The 22,045-nt window shown below is 38.4% G+C and overlaps 1 protein-coding gene across 1 annotated transcript in view; it reads left to right on the forward strand.

The window, feature by feature from the left end:
• Positions 1-18,147, forward strand: part of dpt (dermatopontin) — a 28,297-nt gene extending 10,150 nt beyond the window's left edge. The window contains exons 2-6 of the mRNA XM_046048987.1: positions 4,676-4,833; positions 11,306-11,690; positions 14,887-15,012; positions 15,737-15,844; positions 16,079-18,147. Coding sequence (XP_045904943.1) covers positions 11,416-11,690; positions 14,887-15,012; positions 15,737-15,844; positions 16,079-16,145 — 576 coding nt within the window. The 5' untranslated portion in view covers positions 4,676-4,833; positions 11,306-11,415 and the 3' untranslated portion in view covers positions 16,146-18,147. The remainder of the gene's footprint in view (positions 1-4,675; positions 4,834-11,305; positions 11,691-14,886; positions 15,013-15,736; positions 15,845-16,078) is intronic.
• Positions 18,148-22,045: the final 3,898 nt, after the last annotated feature.

Consider the following 22,045-nt stretch of genomic DNA (forward strand, 5'->3'; position numbering starts at 1 on the left):
GGGATGTTTTCTTGGCACACTTTAGGCCCCTTAGTGCCAATTGGGCATCGTTTAAATGCCACGGCCTACCTGAGCATTGTTTCTGACCATGTCCATCCCTTTATGGCCACCATGTACCCATCCTCTGATGGCTACTTCCAGCAGGATAACGCACCATGTCACAAAGCTCGAATCATTTCAAATTGGTTTCTTGAACATGACAATGAGTTCACTGTACTAAAATGGCCCCCACAGAAACCAGATCTCAACCCAATAGAGCATCTTTGGGATGTGGTGGAACGGGAGCTTCGTGCCCTGGATGTGCATCCCACAAATCTCGATCAACTGCAAGATGCTATCCTGTCAATATGGGCCAACATTTCTAAAGAATGCTTTCAGCACCTTGTTGAATCAATGCCACGTAGAATTAAGGCAGTTCTGAAGGCGAAAGGGGGTCAAACACAGTATTAGTATGGTGTTCCTAATAATCCGTTAGGTGAGTGTACGCTTATTATATCACCGACACGAAGCGAATAAGCGTATACCACGGCCTGTCGTGAGCTATTGCTTAAGTATTTACTTTTGTTAAATGCTCATATTTAAGATAACTGTAAAAGCAACAATTTTATCCTTCACACTGTAGGCTGGATTTGAGCAGCAACCTAGAATCTAAACAGTTATTGATTCTACATGGGTTTGATTCATTGAAAGCAATCATGTTTCTTAGTGATTATATGTTATCTGACAACTGATGTTTCATCAGTATCTGGACTGATGAAACATCACATAATTCAGTTGTTTCTTCCATAAATAGTAATGTGGACAAAATGAATTTATGAATCAACCCAAGTATGTTTTCTTTGCATGAAACTGTGAATAAGTTGGAGTAAATATAGTTTTTAATGATGGAGAAACTGTTTATATTACCTACGGACCTGCCATGCCCAGAAATGAAAACTGGCCTTGGACATGGTTCACCTTTGAAACTAACATCAGTTTTTATTAGAAAATGCTACAGAAGCTGAACTGAGACTTTGGAAGAAAAATAAATACACTGATTAGTGAAATGGCTTATGGTCTCTCTTTCTGTCACTTGAATAACATCAGAGGCTGAAAAACAATACAGCATTAGCAGAGTCATTGTCACTTACCACATTTTCCACCCCACTGTGTGATTTATTCTTGCAGCACAGTGACAATAAAATAGAAAAACAGCGTCTTGTGTGAGTCACTGCTAACGTTGGTAAGCTAGGTTAATCATCTTACGCTTTTTGAGTGGAAGCTAGTTAGCCTGGTTTCCATGTGAAATAGCCTACAAACTTAACTATCAATTTAGCTGTTGATACCAGCTGTTGGTCCTAACCCTAACCTAGCACAATGGGTTCTACCAAGTGTTAAATGTTGTAGAGGACAGGCATCTTAAAGCCCAAATAATAAAAATAAAATGAAAAACATAGACAATTTGAACAAGAACAAGTCAATGTTCAGTTAAGGGGGAAATAAACTGTGCATCACAAAGTGGTTTATAATCAAGTAATAAAACATAAACAAGTCAATATACAAATAATTGGAAAAAATAAAATATGCATCAAGCTTCTGACATACTGAAAGCTTTTTTGTGTAAGTGTCTTTAGAAGCGAGATGAAACCAGGAGCAGACTGTGAGCCTGATCTTATCTTATAGACTGTTACAGAGTGCAGGGGCCCTTTTGGGTTTTAGCCTAGACCTCAGAATAGCAAGCAACCCACTACCAGAGGATCTCACTCTGTGTCCTGGGTCATAGTATGATAAAAGCTCAGAGATATATGAAGGTGCCAGCCCAAGCCTGGCCTTAAAAGTAATTAAATACATTTAAACACTATGAGGGCTTGTTGAAAAGGTGAAAAGGTGAAAATGTGTTTTATCAACGTTCAGAGTTTACAATATGATGTACTCTGTGTGTCAGTAGCGTACCATGGAAGTTGGCAGCATGTTTCCGACCAGATCTCAGATGCCGCTTAGACGCCAAATGTATCCAGTTATATACAGTTTTACCCTCCTTTGATATAGCTGCAGTAACAATTTAGTTTATGTTTCCTCTCCCAAAAACGGAATTCAAATTTTAGTCCGACTTTCATAATAATTACTGAGATCACTGCAGTGGTGTTGAGCCACAGGAAATGAGTTTGTTCACTGTCTGGTAGCCCAACCTTTGGGGATCTGTCAGAGGAGATGAGACAGAGTTATTGAATTGTTCGGGTTTTCCAAGCAGTACTAATACATTCACTGAGTTTGTGAGCGACAGTGTCAAAACATGAAATGTAGATATGTGCAGTTAAACATCATAACAACAAGGTCAACAAGGTCAGTGTGTGGTGTTTGTGGGTCGTTTCTGTTCATTTACTGAAAATAAAATATATAAGTGCACCTTGCTCTCATCTAGCTGAACATTTTGCCCCTTGCATATCATCCCCCAGATAACCTTGAGGCCTGGGAGTATAGCCAAATAAATGAGAACAGGGTATCATTGCGCCTGGAATATTTTGGGCGTGATTATTTTCCAGGCAATCATCCCTGCTCTTCCATTATCACTACTGTCAGTGAGGCTTATCTCTGCCCGCCTGCCTCGCCAGCCATGGCTCAGACACATCCTCCAAGCAACCACGACGCATTGTTCTAATGAGGTTACAGCCTGAAGCAAAGTGATTTGTTTTGTAGACGTTATTATGGTGGCCTTTTGGCTGGCCCCTTAATTTCATCAGTGAAGCACTATTAAACAGCAAAGGTCTTATGGGAAGATGGACCCTGCTGAGGGACCTTTTGACATCCTCACAGTGGCAGTTGTGTAACCCCGCATACCAGAGATAGTTGTGAAGTGAAGTATCTCGCTATTCATTCGTAATTAGAGCCTAAGATGTCTAGATTGAATTCGTTTTGACCGTTTGTTTTGATAAAAAGGTGCTCTTCGTTCATATCTTCAAATAGAATTGTTTCTATGATTCCTCATACTTGGAAGAGTGTAAAAGGACCTCATAAAGCAAAAACACACTGCAATGCCAGCAAGATGGAACAACAAGTCCTTTGTTTTTATTTTGATAAACGGGGAAATTACTACTATTACTATAAAATATTGACAGCGATTGTCACATTTTACGGCATGCTTTTTCAAAAGCAGTAAGTATGTGCGCTTCCAATGAAATAACGGTAGATGTATAGTAATATAGTGGTCTAATAATTCAACAGAAGATTCATCACCTTGTGGTTTGGGTTTGAAAGGATTAGTAAATGTTGACTTGATCCGATACCAATGATTTTTACATATTTTATTTCTAGTTTAATGTGACCTCCCCCCTCCCATTTCTGTATTTATTAGGGAAATAAAGAGTAGGCTGTAGGGTTACCATTTCCAAATAATAGCTGCATAATGACAAGACATCAAACTATCATTTTCTTTAATTACAATAAAAATATCCTACTCAGAAATGCTGCTTTATAATATCATCATATTATTGTGACTTAATCTCAGATGTATAACAAAGTTTGCGGTGTTGCCAAAGTATTTCACTGTCTTTGCACACACAGCAGCTCACTTCAAAGAAGCTCCATCTCAGAGCCGTAGCGCAAGCATGACTTTGACACGCGGAAGGAGAAGTAGTTCCTATTGAAAGAGTACAATTAGACCATCCTGGTGACAGTAAGATACTTAGGATAAAATACATACCCACTCCAAATGGCTGTGTTTAGCTATTGATCCTTTTATATGTGTTTCAATCCTAGAGCAGGAAACGTTGGTATAAGAAATATCGATACTTTAGTATCGATCCGCACGTCACTAGTGTTGATGCATGGCCAGAAGTTTCATTGTTTTAGCTGTGAACCTAATGATTCCCATCAGCCCTTCTAATGCAGAGACTAGTTGCCTTGTCTGAAATGGCTGTAACATTAATATGTATTTGTAAAGGACTTTTTTTTGTAATGAAACCTTTTAACTGGTGAAGAATGCTCAGTTTTTATTGAAACTATTTTATCATTTGTTCATTTTGAAATATGTTTGTGGTCTGTTGACCTGTGTTGCATTATTACACTAAAGAGTGTCTTTAATAAACTGATAACTTAGTCTTCTCACAACAGTAAACTGTGCCAGTATCACATGTTTGTGTGAAGTGTTTACATGGCCATTATTTTGTAAACTAATAAAAAGTTGGTGTTCATGGATTGTGTGCCCATTAAGGACTATAGAGAGTGCTGCTGAAGGAATTTCATCATGTACATAATCACCTGACTTGTGAAAGCATCTCTTGTATTGCTGAGTAAGTGAAATGATAAAATATAGTATTTTTTTTAAATCAGCAATTGATGACATTCTTGTTGACTGGACTAATGGGAATTCTTTATGTTGTTTTTTTTTTTAAATCTGCTCCTGCAGGATTAAACTGAGTATTGAGTGACACTACAGCTATCTATTTTTTCAATTTGAACATCTCTGCATAAGAGTTAGTATATTTCTTTTGAATTATTCAAGATTATATGGACTTGATGCATTTTATGCTGCATAGTTTTGAAAGACTTGAGTTAAGGTATTTAAAGGAACATATGGGCATCATTTGATCTTACTAGGATGTTTCCTTATTAAAAGAAAATTAAGTGTCTCTTCTTCCCTCAGCAGTAAAAGCATTAATCTACATACATTTATGTGTTTGTGATTGCATGTCTGCAGGTGTTTGCTGAGTTCCATCATCATCATTACTAATCTTGAACCTATAGAGCCAATTCAACTGTAGGAACAACATGATGTACACATGAGATGCATTGTGGCCCTTCGTGCTCTCCCAGTGGACCTGCGAGAGAATGACTGATTTCTTCAAGACCCACAATGTGAGTACTCACATATCACGCGTACTCACGTACTCACACACAACGTCAATATCAATGAAATGTACTATGGGAAACCAACTTTAATGCCTCTTCCAGCATAGACTGACAGACTTCACTTAGTAAAAAACTTGGTAGCCTATTACATTACAAATCGCTGTGGATATTTTACAAGCCGGACCAGGTAAAGCAGCAGTGAGGGTGCAGATGTTGTCAGTCATCGTCTATCTGCCCAACCCTAATTCATAGGGGTTTTTTTTCTAGTTTATCTCAATACAATGCTAAAATGTGATTTGTACGATAAAAGAGTTATTGGTGGTTGTTATCATTCCTGTTGATCCTACTGTAATAAATGCAGAGACCTCATAACAGTGCATCATCCTCAATCTCTTACAGTTGAGCCAGATTAGGAAGAGAGCCAGTATAAACAGAAGGAATCTTTACAGGCAGCAGTAACACAGTGCTGTATCAAGATAGATTTGGAAAAATATTAACCTATGCTTTCAATTTGTGGGGGGCACCGATGAGCATACAGTGCATGACTTGCAAACTTTCTAAAGAGGTCATATTATGCTCATTTTCAGGTTCAGGCATTATGATACATATTTTGTTGTGACGTCACAGAGATGAAGGGGATATGGCTGGACTACAAATGACCTGTTTTCAGGCAGTTCAGAGCAGAGTTTTCTATGGGAGATGGGCGCTCCCTTTGGGGTGGACTTTGGGCTTTTTCACTTTGCAAACCTATTAGATGCACAAAAGTGTAACTCAATAAAAACCCAAAAAGCACAATGACCTTAAAAATTATCCTCATAATTGGATTGTTTGTATTTTGCAATGCAAACATGAAACAGACACTGCTGACACACCTGTGGCTCTCCTCACTGTGGTCAATGACGATGCTCCTGGTGCAGTCCATAGTCGACGATGAAACCGAGTGATCTCCCCAGGTTCAAAGATGCATTTTACACGCTCACTTTTGTCCAGAAAATAATGATGTCTTAATGATAGAAAACAAGAAGTTTGAATGCACACAAGTACATAAATGGTACATCCACGTTATGTGCTTCTGTCAAAGTCTGTGTAATACTGCTTTAACTGAATGGTGGCTGGGGATGGATGTGTCTATTACAAACTCCTAAAAGCACCTCTAAACTGTGTCCATGTACTCAGTATGTTTACTACAAGCCTACAGCGTGGAATTTTCAAAACATAGGTTTTTACAGGAGTGTTAAGGAACAGGGTTCTTGTGTTTAAAATTAGACTGACATCATTTTGTTTCTCATTTTAATGGCGGCGCTTCTGAGATTAGTTCTGCAACTAATGGTTTTATGATAAATTCAGTCTGATGGAAAAAGTTTCACTGACAAATTTTGTTTCTGTGAAATATAATGGAGTTGTACTTGTATTTGAGAATTACTGAGCATTTGGCAAATTTTTTTTTGTTTTGTTTTTTCTTGTTTCAATCTGTCCCAAAAATATGTGGAAAACAAAATATTGACTTGTACTTTTAATTTCACTTTTTTTAAGTTAGTAGTATTCATTGTAATTAAGGAAATCAGTTGTCACAAGTGTGTTAAGTTCTGCATCAAATTGAGTTTCAGTAAGTCAGTGTTTTTGAATTAATAGAAATTAAAAAATATTGAGTTTATTGAACATGAAACACTGGGTGTTATACTTAATGATCTATCAAATTAATATTTTTGAGTTGCTTTAACTAAAAAATATTTCAGTTATGTTAATCAGTAATTTTATCTAACAGTAATCAAAAAGTACATTTAACGCAAACTCCAAATATTTAAGCTCTGGAAACTTCTGACTTTTGAGTTTATAAACTCAAATTGTGGAAACTGATCTACTAATCTGAGCCCTTATGTCCCCACCACTTTTCAACACAAATTGTGTTACATGATTGGCACCTTTAACCCCTACCTCGGTGCCTGATATGTCATGAAATCCTTCCTGCTGGGTAAATGACCACGTCTTTCAAATTCCACACCCAGTTTCTAAAACAGGCTTTCTGTTGTAAATGTCTCATCTCGAAGCCCAAGCGGACACGGTTAACCTGGTTGGAATAAGCCCTTCAAATTAAATAACAAAATGTTTTCTGGCAAGCCAACATCATTATTCAATCAGTGCCTTCCAAAACCATTACAAATCACTGTTACAATTTCTGATTTGACACACTGATATGGTTAAGGGAAACACAGTAGGTTTGATTTAAAGCAACTTCTTAGGGGAATTTTGTCATCATGGTTCAAATAAAAACTACTTGGTTAGGGAATGATCGTGATTATACCTAAAAGAAACACTGACTGTAGGTAGGAAGCAGGTAACATGCTGATGGACCAGCAAGATGTCTCCCAACATGTTGCTGGTCCATCCACCCTAACCACCTTCCTCTTTGTGGTTCTATCATCTGACTTCCTCATTTAGACAGACAGGCAAGTCATAATTCCTACAGCCACCAGAGGGCTTGAATGTAAACACACTGAGTGTTTGAGTCACTTACTGAAAAGACTGACGCTGTTGTTCTCGCCTGATGACGTCACCAGGGTTATTTTCTTGAACTTCAGAGCAACAGAAGACGTAACACAATGGATTTTACCGTCAGTATAAACTGACCTTCATGTGTGAAAGTGACGTTTTATGTGAGACCAGGTCTTGCTGTTGGCGATTTGTTGCATGCTATTTTGTAAGATCACATGATACATTGAACCAAAAATGTCATTTTGAGGAGACGCGTAGGAGTTTTAAAGGCCACTGCATCTGAAACAGGCAGACAGTAAGTTGACTAGCATCAGTAGATCAGGATGGACACACTTTTTACTACTACTGTATGTGTGTAATACTCAATAGTATTGAGTATCACATACACATACAGGCAGGGCACTTTATGATAGTGCACCGCCTGCATGTATATTCATGACATCATCATGTGGCATCACATTTAAACATGCTTTTGACAGACATGCACATTACTTGCAGGATAAGATGTTTAGTATATGCTGAGTTTGTCTAGCGAGTGACCTGATTTGAACATTAAATGTCTGTTTTGACCAGAGAGGTTATGAAGAGCTCGGCCCGCTAATTTCCCTTTAATACTGTTCAAATTCTCACACTTCTCTATTTGTTACAGGCAAACGTTTCACTCCGTTTTTAAACAAGGCCTTCTATGTGGTGATAATTGACGAGATGACAGTTTCATGCTGAGTAATGAAGCGCGCCAAACTGAGAATGAGAGTTTGATTGCAGAATCACAGGTTGTTTCTATGCCATCTACTTGGCAGCTAATGATGCCCCCTGATTTGAATACAAACTTCATTCTGCCTACAGGGACAATGAAAGTCTGTCCTGATGCTGAGAGACCAGAGCTGCCTTAGCAAGCTCTGTAAGAAGGAGATGAGTGATTTTGAGTGTGTATGTGTAAACAGCTGTGTTAGGATGTTTGGATTGAGCTTTTATATTTCCCATCATAATAAATACAGTAGAGCATTTCTCTTGTGGTCTCAAAGGACGTTTCAATGTGACGGTCAGCCACAGTGGGGTTTCCTTATTCTTTATCATCGGACATCCCATAATAGGGCGCTCTTGAGAGCTTAGGGGACGATCATAAAAAAAAACACTGTTTCAATCTTTAAAACGACCAATGAGTTTATCAGAAGTGTTGCTTGATGCCAAAGTGTCTTCAGACAAGGCATTAAGCCATTATATTTTCCCTCAAATATAAAGAGAATGTTCCTGTTCATTAAAGTGTTTCTGTGTCAGATAACACTGGTTTAAGATGTTTAAAACTTTATAGCTTTACTTTCTACACTACCATTATGCCTCAACTACTAACCTCTCTTTCAAATGAACGAGAGATGTAACTCCTCATGATTGCTGTTGCGGGCAGCGAAGGGTGAAGTTAATCTTCACTTTACTTGGGACTTGCATTTTTAATGGTTCTCTATGCTTCCTAAATTATAAAGGCCTTCTGCAGCATCTGTATGCAAATTATGAACAGTTCAGATCTTAGTTGGGTGATTTGAACAAAGATATTGTGTGGACAGGCCCCTCAATCATAGGCATGGCTGCTTCCACCTTGTGACCTTTGACACAGTGCAGTCTGTATGTCACAGTCAGATCAAAGTATTGTGAATGAAGCCCTACATTCTAAGTGCCAACAGCACTGCTCTAAATAGGGATTTTTAAATAGACAATAGTGCCTATAAATACCTCCCGCTTCTGCTCCATTTTGACTTTTGTGGAACTCCTCCTGCAGTGACTCACACACTATTCCTGAACATGTGCTGTTATTTATTTTTAGATGCTTTGAGGATGATCTCTCACATGGGATCAGATTCTCAGGCCCACAGTGATCAAATGGAGTTCTCTCCTCACTAATTAAAGCCAAGAAAATTTTTGGTTGTCTTAATGGCCAGAAAACATGTATGTGGATGTACATTGTAAACGTAGGGTGGCTGTGTTGGTGTATATATTATACAGTATAATCAATATGTCTGTATTGTTTATACTAAATGAAATAGGATTTTCTCTGAGTTCTTCAAAAATAATCTATTGTAAATTTTATTCTAGTAGATATAGAAACAGTATTTTTATGTGGAACATAAATGTAGATTCTGAAAGACATATTGTATGATTTGCCTTACAACTATAACATTTGTTCATATTAAATGTTTTATTTACTGAAAAACTATACAGCCTCCCTTAACACTGTTCTAATTTAATTTATACATTTTAGTTAGAATTTTTCTCTTTCCAGATATTATTTTTACTCGTATTCTAATAATTATTCTTTATTGCACAATTTTAGTCTTTTGGCATAAGTTCAAGAGTATGCAGTCCTGCATTAAATTACACATATTGAATACACATGTGACTTTCAATCTTGAATCATATTTAAATAATAATAATATATAATAATAATTGAAATCTATTGACAACACCTGTTTTGGCCATTGCCAGACGTTTTTTGTCTATTCCACTGTATGTGAAAGGTGATATAATATATCACTCCTGCTAATGTAGTAACATACTATGTCTCAGTGTGACGTGGGACTCACACATCCTGCACAAATTAAAAATCTAAATTTCATTATGAGCCTCTCTGACATCTTGTCCTGGGACTAATAAAACCCCAGGGACAAAAATGTATTAGGACATAAAATATGTAAGCATGAACAAAGCAACTTTTACATTAGCAAACTACTCACAACACCACACCCCATAAATAATATGAGCTCATTTCTAACAGAGCCTAATTTGTCTGCCAGTCAGCTTTTAACAGAACACTGTTTCACAGGAACAGGAGGAAGCTGTGGAAAAACACTAATAGCTGTTATCTTGTGATGGCGTGAAGAAAATGAATCAGTGGTTTTGCACCAAGCCAAGAAGCACGACCTTTGTGAACCTTGTATTCAATTACCTTAATTTAGCATTATTGATGTATTGATGAAGTCCTGATGTGAAAGAAGATAAGAAGACTAGATTTTGTCTTCGATGTTTGTTATGTAATGTTGCTTTTTATGTGTCTTTTTTTGGTATTGAATGTTAATTAACGTTTAGGGCTATGGTTGTTGTTTTATAATTTTCTTATTTTCAACAAATCCAGTCCGTCTCTCAACGCTTTCTGACTTCCTTCAGCTCCAAGAAAGTAGTTCCTATACTGAAGATAAAAATCTTACAGGTCTCAAATACATAGTTTTCTCAAGGCTCTGTGATTTCCTGAAACAGCTGGTTACTGTAGTTTTTTTGTTAGGGACTTCTTTCCATTGTGGATTTAAACACATTTGGTGTGCTCCTGAGTATTTACAGCACAGGACAGTGTTTGTGAGAATGAAATGAACATTTCATGGTTAGGAAGGAACATGTCACCCAGTGCAAGGCTGTGGCTCTCTGGTGTGTTGTTACTATGCCTGTCAAGCTTTCCATTTTCGCACAGTACATTTGCGGTTTACAGTGATGGCAGATTTACCACAGGAAATAAATTTGAGAAACAATTTGTCTTTGAGATAGACAAAAGAAGACTAGCTGCAAATGATGAGTTTCTCAATGATGCCTATTAAGTTAGCCCCATGGGTTGATTTAAAAGGCCATCTCTGGCTTTTTAATGTTTCCAGCTGATTTTGTAAAGAGATCTTAAATATGCATTTGATGGCTACATACATAATTTCCTGCTAAAAGACTGGGACTGAGGCTAAAGCTGCATTTCCCAGGCAAAAAGTCATCATCCTCACCTGCTGATGATCATCACACTGCAAAGTTAACAACCTGAGAAATTAGATGGTAAACACATGAATACGTTCTCCAGAGTCAAATAAAGCGTCGCATAAATATCTGACTTACGTGTAATCTGAAAGGGCTCTCTTTTAAGGTAAACCCTCATCTATGGTGAGACTTTGTTAAAGCTCTGTCTCTGAGTCCACCTTAAAATGTCAAGTGAGGTCCACTTTTGGATTTGTCCCATGAGCAGCAAATCACACATCACTCCTGGATACAAAACATCTGCACAACAAAAGACTTGGAGGAGTTTAAACTGAGGCAGCTGTGAGGAAGCGCAGCAGTGGGACTGATTTCTTCAACATGAATCCTGCTCTGGTGGTGTTGGTGTCGTCTTTGCTGGCCACAGTGGCAGCTCAGTCTCACGACCATCATGACATGGGGTGGGTTAATGGCTACCGCCAGGGCTTCAACTTCCAGTGTCCCCACGGAGAGGTCCTTGTGGCCACCAGGAGCTACTTCAGCGAGCAAGATGGCATGGACCGCCTGTGGTCGTTTGAGTGCCAGGCCACACCTGAGGGTCTGGGGGAGCCCAGTGACTGCTGGTGGGACGACATCAACCGTGCTGGGATGGAGTGGTGGGTCCTCTGCTGTATATAAGTGATGTATTTATTTTTTGAAAGCCTTCTTTCTACTTTCTTTGACTTTTACAGTTGTGAGCTGAATTATGCTGGAAAGTCACATTTGTTCAGGCTTTACAGTTAAATTAAGTTTGTTGCTTGCAGGTATAGAATTTAGAGTGTGTTAAAAGTTTAAATACCACATTAGTTGGACTGATTCGATTGTTAGGAATCCAGGTAAGTTTAATTTCAGTCGTTTTCTTGGTGGGACGTCTAGCATATGGCACAGAGATGCACAGAGTTCACTCTAATGAACGGTTCGCTGCAGATTCTTCTCCCGTTCACAATCTTACTGCAAACAACATTAGTCTAAGTGTCTTAGTCAACAGGGATTTAACCAGCCGTGGTATATATAAATAATGCAGATTGATATCTGAGTACAGTAATTCAGAAATGCACTGAAAGGAGATGAGTAAATCATCAGTTTTCTGCAGCTTCTCTTTTTTTACTCTGAACAGCAGCTGTGAATATGTTTGGATTTGTTCATTTCTTTATCTTTAGCAGGATAGTTAGACAAATCCACATGAAAGCCATGTAACAGGCAGGCCTCCTTTATTGGTTAAAAATGCCTTAATTACTAATGTGTGTCTCTTCACTGTAGGTGTAGGATATACTTGTTTCAGGTCACTACAGACAGCAAAGGCCCATCCGAGGCTAGAGTGGAGCTGAAACTGTTGTATGAACAAAACCACAAGTATTGTTGGTGGGTGGGTGACACACACACATGTGGAAGACCTCCAGTCTTCATCTAGAGCATAAGATACAGCTGTCTTTGGTTATTGAAAGACCAGGTTGCACCAACTCTTTGCAAGCTCACACTTAATCTTGTAATAACGCAAGTGTGTCGTGGGTGGGCATTTAAACACTACTATCGGTGTTAAATTAAAAACAAGGTGTGCCACAAAAACTTTTCTTATGAAAAGATTTTTAAATAAATAAATATATTTGCAAACAGTGACTGCTGCGTAACTGAACAGGAACGTATCTACGTTCCCAGGGTCCAATGTTCCCCAGCTCAATATCCTCTTGATAATCCTCTCTTCTTAGGAGACCTTTCAAAGGGTTTTATGTTCTGAGCAACATTTTTATCCCTTGGTCAAATGTTCAATGTATGTTTCCCTGGGTCAGTGTGTTGAAATCACCCACCTACAGCTTATACAGATTACTGGTGTTATAGTCCCTGAAACCGATGCCTTCACATTTGCGGGCAAGATGGTTTTCTTGACTTCAGACATTAATATCTCCACAGTGGCTGAAGAGATTTTTACCATTCAAACTGCAACTTGAAACTTGAAACACCCATCTCCCTGACGTTCTTTTGCAATTTTATTTCTTTATCTTTATCTCTTATTAATATAAATTAATATAATAAAAATATTAATTTACATCAAGAGACACACATGCTCATAGGGCCCTGAGAACATAGAGATGATCACTGACTGAACTTAATGGACAAAACTAAAACACTATCTTGCTAACATATGGCCCAGTTAGAGTGAGGAGATGTGGGTCCACACATTGACCACTTGATTAAAGGCCGTCTAATAATGGTGTAACCTGGGAAAATTTAAATGACATTTAACAAAATAACACAGCAGACATCATATAACAAAATGTTAGCTTGGTTAGCACGATCGGATATTTTTCACTCATTCTAAACTTCAGAAATAGTGAAAATGCTAACTCTGAAATGTTTGCACACAAAAGTATGCACAAATAAAACACATTCATACACATTTACAAAAGGACTGACTCCTTTTTGGATGTTACGTTACAGCTTGTCACAGCTTGTTACAGCAGTGACTTCTTGTTTCCATATTTGATACTTTTTGATTGTAGCTGCACCCGTGTTTTAATTAGCAAGCAAATCTAGGAAATCTCTAGTTCTAAACTAGCTAGTTGTTACTAAGAACAATTCCACAAACTTTGTAATCGACTTACACATAGTGCAACTCCATCTTTATAGCAAGCTAAACTTAATAGTTTGTCTCTGATACAGTACCAGATTAACACATATTTTAACTCAGACTTTCCACATGTATCGTTTGGTTACTTTTCACAAAAAAAAAAAAGAACTGAGTTCTGTCCACTATTTTCTCATTTAGAGGAGCAAAGCCATGTCCTCCTGGGCCGTTATGAATCATCAGCTCACTCCAGAACAGCCATATGTGTCTTCAATTGACAGTTCCCGGGAACATGACTACATCAACTAGATTCATGCAACAGGCTGCGTCAAAGGCCCTTCAGAGATAACACATTGTATTTTATTGGTCACATGTTACAGCATCTTCCTGAACCTCTTCAATGTGCCATTCAAAAAAACTAGATCGTACAAACAGACTATGCAGCAGGTTTAGCCAGGCACATGAATCTGTTTTATCCACTGAAGGAGGTGAAGAAAAAAATATTGTCCCTGCTGTTAATTTACTTACGAATGACTTCCTTTACAGGTCAGGTAATCTTTTTATTTCACTGCACAAATGCCACAACCTCACATAAACATGTTCAACTAAACATCAACTGCATAGAAAGGTTGATCTAATTAAATGACTTGGATCAGCTTCTTTGGTGGGAGAATTGTAGCCTGACATCTCTGTGTAAACAGCAGCTTGACTCATACCACGAAACACATTGCAGACTCAACTATATCTGTTTCAGATTTCTTTTTCTAGGTTGGAGAGCAGAACTCTTCAGATTTTTTCCAAGTTAAGCTCATTCACTCATTCAAAGACAAACACTGTGTACGCCTACCTCCCTTTAACACAGCTGTCTGTTTGAAATATATCAGCTAGGACATTATCCTGCTGGGGAACTACCCCCTATTGGCTGAATGGCCGACGGCTGTGCCCATGTTGTCATGACAATGTCTACACATCGTGCATCTCCTGTTGCTTGGCCCGGGTATTCTTCGATGTGTTGTGGTGACAACAAAGTGTAGGCCTATGGACCATAAACAAAATGCACTGTCAACAAACCAGTATTTACTTTAAATATAGTATAAACCTACAAATTAAACTTTGTGTTTGAAAAGAATGGCGTTAGAGTATGGGGGTGTCATTTTAGATCTTGTACCATATCCTTCACTGTCATGAATTAAATCTTTTATGTTTCTTTTTTTTTTAAATAACGGAATAACTCTCTTATGTCTTTGCAGGACTTCAACATGCACTCGCAATGGCCTGGTAGCGGGCGTACAAAGCAAGTACTTTGAATCCGTTCTTGACCGGGAATGGCAGTTCTACTGCTGCTATTACAAACGACGCTGTCCCTACTCCTGCATGTACGTTCACACAGGGCCATGGGCATGCTAAAGTAATAGTTTGACATTTTGGGAAGTAGGTTTATTCCCTTTTCTTACTTGGAGTTAGATAAGAAGATTAATATCACTCTTATATTTGTCTGTTAAATATGAAGCAGAAGCCAGTAGATGCTTTAATTATGAAGCAGCTAACCAGGCACTGTCTAAGGTTATCAAAGTCTCCAGAGCTCTCTAATTACATTTTATCTCTTTTGTTTAGTTCATACACAAACAGAATTATAAAAGTGACAACCTCATGGGGGTTCCACAGATGCAATGTGCCAGACTATTTCTTAATTATGAGGTTGCTAATGGAGACTTGAGGAAGTCACTGCTCCTAGCCAAGAAATAGTCCCGCACATAACCACCCATGAAACATACACATAAGTTTTTGTACAGATTTAACAAGATATACAGTAACAATTAGTGAGCTTTAGAGGTGCTGTGTGGCAGATTTGGTCACCTTTGGACAGAGCCTGGTTAGCTGTTTGGCCCTGCATTAGATTTTGTGTTAAGCTAAGCTAATCATATCCTGGCTGTAGTTTCAGACGTATTTAGTGTACAGAAATGAGAATGGTATTGATCTTCTCATCTAAATAGGGACAAGAAAGCGAATAATCGTGTTTCCCAAAACTTTTCTTTTGAAAAAGGTGTTAATGTTAATAACTCGCCAAAACATTGCACAAACGTTTGTTGCTTTCTGCAGGAAGACCAGTGACATTCCTGAACACTACAGAGAAGAGGGAGAGCTGGTGATCCCTAGTTATGGGTACTTCATCCGAGGTGCCCAGACCACATTCAGTGGAGTGCTAAGGTTTGCTCACAACATCTGTTTTTTTCCCTAATAACTTCTGATCCCATGAAGCAGCAGTTTGGAGAATCTATCCCAAAATTGTTGAAATCCTCTAGTGGCTGCGTTGGAAGGAAATATCTCCCTAGTTATGCCTATGGGACCAGGATTTATTGGCAGACCAAACAAAAACAATAAAGTTTGGTCATTTATGATGGTGGAACTGACATGATTTTGTCTTTGTCTACTTTGTTTCAGAGATCGGCAGTGGAAGTACATCCTGTGCAGGATGACAGACTTTGACTGTGAATTTGAAAATTTATAGATTGTAAGCAGCATATTTTTTTTTTTTTTACCAAACAGTTTGAACTAAAAATACATATTTACTCTCACATATAAACAAAAAAATAATACTGACATTTCACAGAACTGATATGATTTATGTTTTCATTCATGTATTTACTTTTGATGAATGGATGGACCACAGGCGTGTGATGTATGCCTGTATAACCCCACATGTTTAGTCTGGCATGAAAAATGACTGCTCATAAAAGGTAACTGTTAAAAAAACATAAACACAGAAGGTCTACAGGGGATTCGGGCTCCACCGGACGCATCTTAAGTGTTTTTCATTTAGTTGCGGGAGGAACTGGAAGTTCTTCAGCAGTATGTGAAAGTGGTTTTCCAAAAAAAACAAACTCAATTATTTGATGCTGTGTTCATAGTGGTGGAAAACAGTGAGTCAGCCTCTGCTCCAAGATCTCTTAGTTGAGGTCACGTGACAGTGATGGCCAAACACAACATTTATATGGTCAAAGCATTCAGTGAGTTGTTGGGTGTGGCTGATAGGGATATTATCTTGGAAGTATGTCTTGGAACAATTTGTTTGTGTTGGAAGAAATGTTAAGCTCTTTCAGAATCATTGGCCAGATGAGCTTTGCATGCAACAAAAGGTGTCCCACCTGCTTTCAATTGACTTCACATCGCTCCTTTATTAAAGTGTTTTGTTCAGTTTGGCAGTTCCAGCTCTACAGTACACTGTACTGGAACTATACAGTGTGTTTAACATAATGCAAAAGAACTCTGTTTTTTCATGTTGAAAAATTGACATTTAACATAAGAACATGAATTAAAATCTCCTGAGAATTGCAGTAAGTGAATACAAACAAAATTCTTGTGGGAGAACGGATAATCTATGCCTATGTGAAAGCATAAGCCTTCAAAAAGCACAGAGGGGATGAACTCAGCCATGACCATATCAACAGCTCATTTGGGCTTAACTTGGCTGAAAGAAAACTCAGCACTGTTTTATATTGCCATAACATGCTGCTGCAAGGGTCTGACTTCAGGGATCACCATATCAACAGACAATCTGTTTTTTATTCATGGGATAGTTTTCTTTGATAGAGTGGAGGAAAAGATATAAACAAATGTATAATCTTGCAACTTAAAGAAGTTATTAAAAATGTCAAAGGAATAGTTAGTTAGACCTACTGTACGTGTCCAATCCCAGGGTCCTATGTCCCCCAGTTCTAAGGTTTGGGTTAGGGGGTTGGGATCCTGGGAACATAGATGTCCTCTCCTCAAAACAGCTAGAAATAGCTAGCCTGGCTCTGTCAAACGGTTACAAAATAAAGGCACTTCTAAAGTTAACTAAGTAATAAGTTGTTCTTTCTTTAATCTGTACAAAAACCAAACTGTAAAAACAACAAGTTGCAGTTTTACTTATGGCTTATGTGCAGGATTATTTCCTGGCTGGGGGGACTGTTCCTGCTGCTTTCAGTCTTTATGTTATGCTATCCGTCTACTGGCCCCAGCTTCATAATTACCGAGGGATAAGAGAGTGGTATCAATCTTCTCATCTGAGAAAGGGAATAAGCATATTTCCCAAAATGTTAAACTATTCCTTTAAGGAACTTTTAGTCATGAGGGTTAATCAACTACAAATGAATGAAAAAGCATGTTTACATTGAGGCATGAAATAATCCCAACTCAGGTTCAGCTTATTTGCTTTTTCTAGAGCTTTCCATCATATCATGTAGTATGGAGTTTAATGCTTCAGCCAATATAGGAAGTCCTAAAAGTGATATGGATGACATCATAAAACCTACTAAGCTTGAAAATCAACAGATTGTTCTGCATAATAACTGATAAAACGCCATTCGCTGATAAAGATCATGTAATATGGTTGAAGGTTTCAGAAAAATACAGTACTGAAACTGAACCTTGAGTAAAAAACACATGTTTACATTTGTTTTGTCAAACATGTTTGCATGTATGCTGTTTTCGTACCATTGACTCACATTAAACTTTTATCCTGTACCATTGAGAGCTTGTGTAGCAAATTGTTCTCCAACTTCTCCACTTCATCATCCAACTTAATGTTCCTGTGACCTTTCCAAGTAAGAAATGTGTTTTCTCCCCAAAACATCTAATAGCATGTGAATTCAAGGTAAGCAGTAAAACAGCAAATCTGGAAAAATAAAGTGCCTGGCAGACACTTTTTTCCTCATTCTCATTCCACTTGTTTTGAACGGGACAAGTGGCATTTCTTTACCAACTCTCCAAAGTGCTGTATAAATCTATTTGAAATGAACGGAGTGAGCTGGGTGAAGGTCAGCCAGCTCACTACACCGTCTTGTAAAGAGCTGGGGACTGGGCCAGTAGCTTTCAGCACTGTTTGTTTATGGCAACTGCTGTCTCAGGGCACAGGGCCAAGCACCACAGCGCGACACAGCTGTCCCCTGAGCCTGTGGACGGTGGCGAGCCACACGCCTGCAGAGGCCTCCTGCCCCGAGAGACTCACTGTCCCTGTGGTGGAAGCCTCCTTCCTGATCTGGGAAAGACAGGGGGATATATTGTCCTGCACTATGCTCTCCTCCCTCCAACACGTTTCATTACAGCTGGATGAAAAGCAATCCTTTCAAAACAATATTCACATTGGTTGTAATTATGGGAGGAGCCACAAAGCTATTAAAGTCTCCTTACTGCAATCACTTTTGGAATCTGTAGTTAGCTGCCATATAATTAAGAGCTAAGTATACATTTATGGCAACAAAGTCCCAGAGAAAAAAGGGATTTAACTACTAACTGTTTTTAACATTTCTAAATCAAGATGCACAGTTGGTATGAAACAAGTACATAAGGATATTAAATTACATACATAACAAAACATAAGTAATCACCCGTTGGACAACTTAGCAAATTGTACACAATGCTCTCTACTTCATGTGCTTCTGCATTTCATGTTATTCAGTCAGTGTTTCCCGTTTCATTTTGTAACACTCACCTCCTCTTGTTTCACTCACTTTACGTCATGCTTTTGTGTGTTTCTCGCCAGTTCTGATTGTCTGCCCTGCCCTGATCATTTTCACATGTGTCTACTTTTCCTCCCCTCACTAGTGTATTTTGTCTGTTTTCTTTTGTCTCACTTTGTCTTTGTCTGTATGTCAAGCAGTCCAGCCAGTTTCCTGGTGTTTCCCAGTGTTGGGTGGACTTGTCTTGGACCTCACCTGTTTATAGACTTGTTTATAGATAGGATTTTCTGCCTGCTCCTTTGTATTTGTTTGGCAATGCTGGGCTGCTCTGAATTTGCCTGCCTCATCATGGCCAGAAACCTGCTGTACACTTTGTTTGTTAATGAATCTTTGAACTGCACCTACTCTGCCTCTGAATCTGCATTTGCGTCAGATTCCGTGTGTTCCCTGTGCTTGCACAAACCGTGACACAAATAGCATTTGGCAAAACATAATGATTACAAATATGCATACAAATTAAAATAATTACATTAAGGTGACCAGATTTCTGATATGAAAACCGAGGACATTTTCGGTTTGGTGGTCAATATGTCATTCAAAAATATAATATTATTATACATGAAATAAAAAAGGCGGACGATTTTGTTATCTGTCAAATATAACTCTTCTGAATGAAATCAAGTCATTTTGCAGAATCTACCTTTCAGTCAATAAGTAGAGGCTGCAATCACTTTCTGGCAAGTAGAATACTGCATTTTATTTGTTGTTTTGGCCATTTAAAGGTATTTTAAGAAGTAAAAAGTACTTGCTGAGTTATAATTTGTCAAATATAATTTCTGAATAAAATCAGGCTAGTGACAGAGGCTGCAATCACTTTCAGGCAAGTGGAATACTGCATGTTATGGGTTGTATTAGCCATTTGAAGGTATATCAACAGGTAAAAAGAACTGGATTGGTTGGTGCACAGCAAGTTATAAGGAATCATAAGGATAACTGCAAAATAGATCATGTCTTTATTTTATATATACTGTAACTCAGCCATAAGTCATGTTAATTATAGGCTAAATTCCATTTTCCAAATATAAACAAGGGTATTAGACATAAGCCTACCAATCACAATCTATCAGCAACAACAGGCTTCTATTATTGCCTATAATCATGTAAATGTCAGGCCTGGCCACGCTATAAACTGCAAACACTTATTTGGCCACAATTGTATTTATTCCGTTAAAAGAAACATTAAAGTATTGCAAAGACATACCTTTGCTATTACCACGGGCATAAAGTGATGTTTATTTGCACGTTATGTTTGTTTGATCCAGATAAAAGCAGCTGTAAAGGGACTTGGCGACATAGCTTCAATATGCTGCAAACGCTCCCGTTGACGGCAATCAGTTTTCTGCGGACGATCACTTTTTGGCATGACACCTGTATGCTGTGCTGTCAGCAATTTACGGGGACAGCTCCAAACGGGGACAGGCCACCAAAACCAGGGACTGTCCCCAGTAAATGGGGACGTCTGGTCACCCTATGCTACATTTAATTTACAGCACATAGAAAAGAATAAACTAGCTTCATAATCAATAGATTATCTGTAAAGAAAAGCCTCTCTTTAATAAAACAACACAGGGGGCTGCATTGGTGGGGCGTGTTGTTAAAGGAGCTGGTGAGAAAAAGTTGCTGATGGACCGACTCCTTTCAATGAATAAGAGGACTGCATCTTTTCAAGTCGGTCTGAATGTGTCCTTAAGCTTTGTTTATACTCAAACGGGTCTTGGTGTGACACAATGATGTCATTTTGGCATGCAGACCCTTGCGTCAAGAGAATGACATCGAGCATAAACCTAGCTAAAGTGTCTACCATGCCAGCAGCACTGTACAGTTGTCCTTAGCTTTGAGCTAAATGCTAACATCATTTCAACATGCTAACATGCTCACAATATCAAAGCTAGCGTGCTGATGTTTAGCAAGTATTATTTACCATGGTCACCATCTGAGGTTAGCTAATTAGCAATAAACAAAGAACAGATGACGTTGGTGGGAATGTCATTAGTTTGCAGGAATTTGGTCCAAACCATTCTGGACAAATTCTAAATTGTACCAGACGATGATGCTAGATTAAAGGTTCACCATGAGGGGAAGATGAATGTCTCAAATTTTATGGCAAACTATCCAACAGTTGTCGAGACATTTCACTCAAAACCACATACGCTAACCTCATGCTGACAGGAGTCAGGAGATCACCAAAGCCAGGTGGACAATGAATGTATGTACAAAACAGCAACCCGTCCAATAGGTGTTGAGATACTTTCAGTATGACCAAAGTAGTGGACCGACCAATAAAGAGTACCATCCCTAGAGCCATGGTTATATAAATACATTACTGAGTCTTTATAGGGGTGGCTCAGGAGTTAGAGTGGGTTGCTTGTTAATCGGAAGGTCGGTGGTTCAATCCCTGGCTTCTCCAGGCTGCATGTCAAAGTGCCCTTGAATGGTGAATGCGTATGTAGTGTAAAAGCACTTTGAATGGTCAAAAAAACTAGAAAGGTGCTACACAAATATGGAGCATTTACATTTTATTAAGTAAGTATACAGTAGTACTGCACTAAACGGAAAGTAGGGATACAATGAAATGAGTGAACCTTAAACTTATCTCTGATTACTGTAAAATGTCACAATACACCACAGAACAGTCACTTCATGATGAGACAAAGAAAAGCACTTGAACTTGAAAATGATCAACAAGAACACACACCATAATGCCTCTTTAATCAAGCACCAATATTCTCTGAATAAAAAGAGCATGTGATGTTTTCCTGCTCACAGCCAATCCCTAAGTACCTCTTGCCACTGACAAGCAAGCTGGTCCTGTTAATGCCTGTGTTTATTAGCCTGATCCTGAGGCTTCTGTGCAGCCAGAGCTAAGAATGAAAGTGCTCCAAAACAAGTTTGTTTACTCTGCTACTAG

The sequence above is a fragment of the Micropterus dolomieu genome, linkage group LG05, assembly GCF_021292245.1.
Source record: "Micropterus dolomieu isolate WLL.071019.BEF.003 ecotype Adirondacks linkage group LG05, ASM2129224v1, whole genome shotgun sequence".
NCBI lineage: Eukaryota > Metazoa > Chordata > Actinopteri > Centrarchiformes > Centrarchidae > Micropterus > Micropterus dolomieu.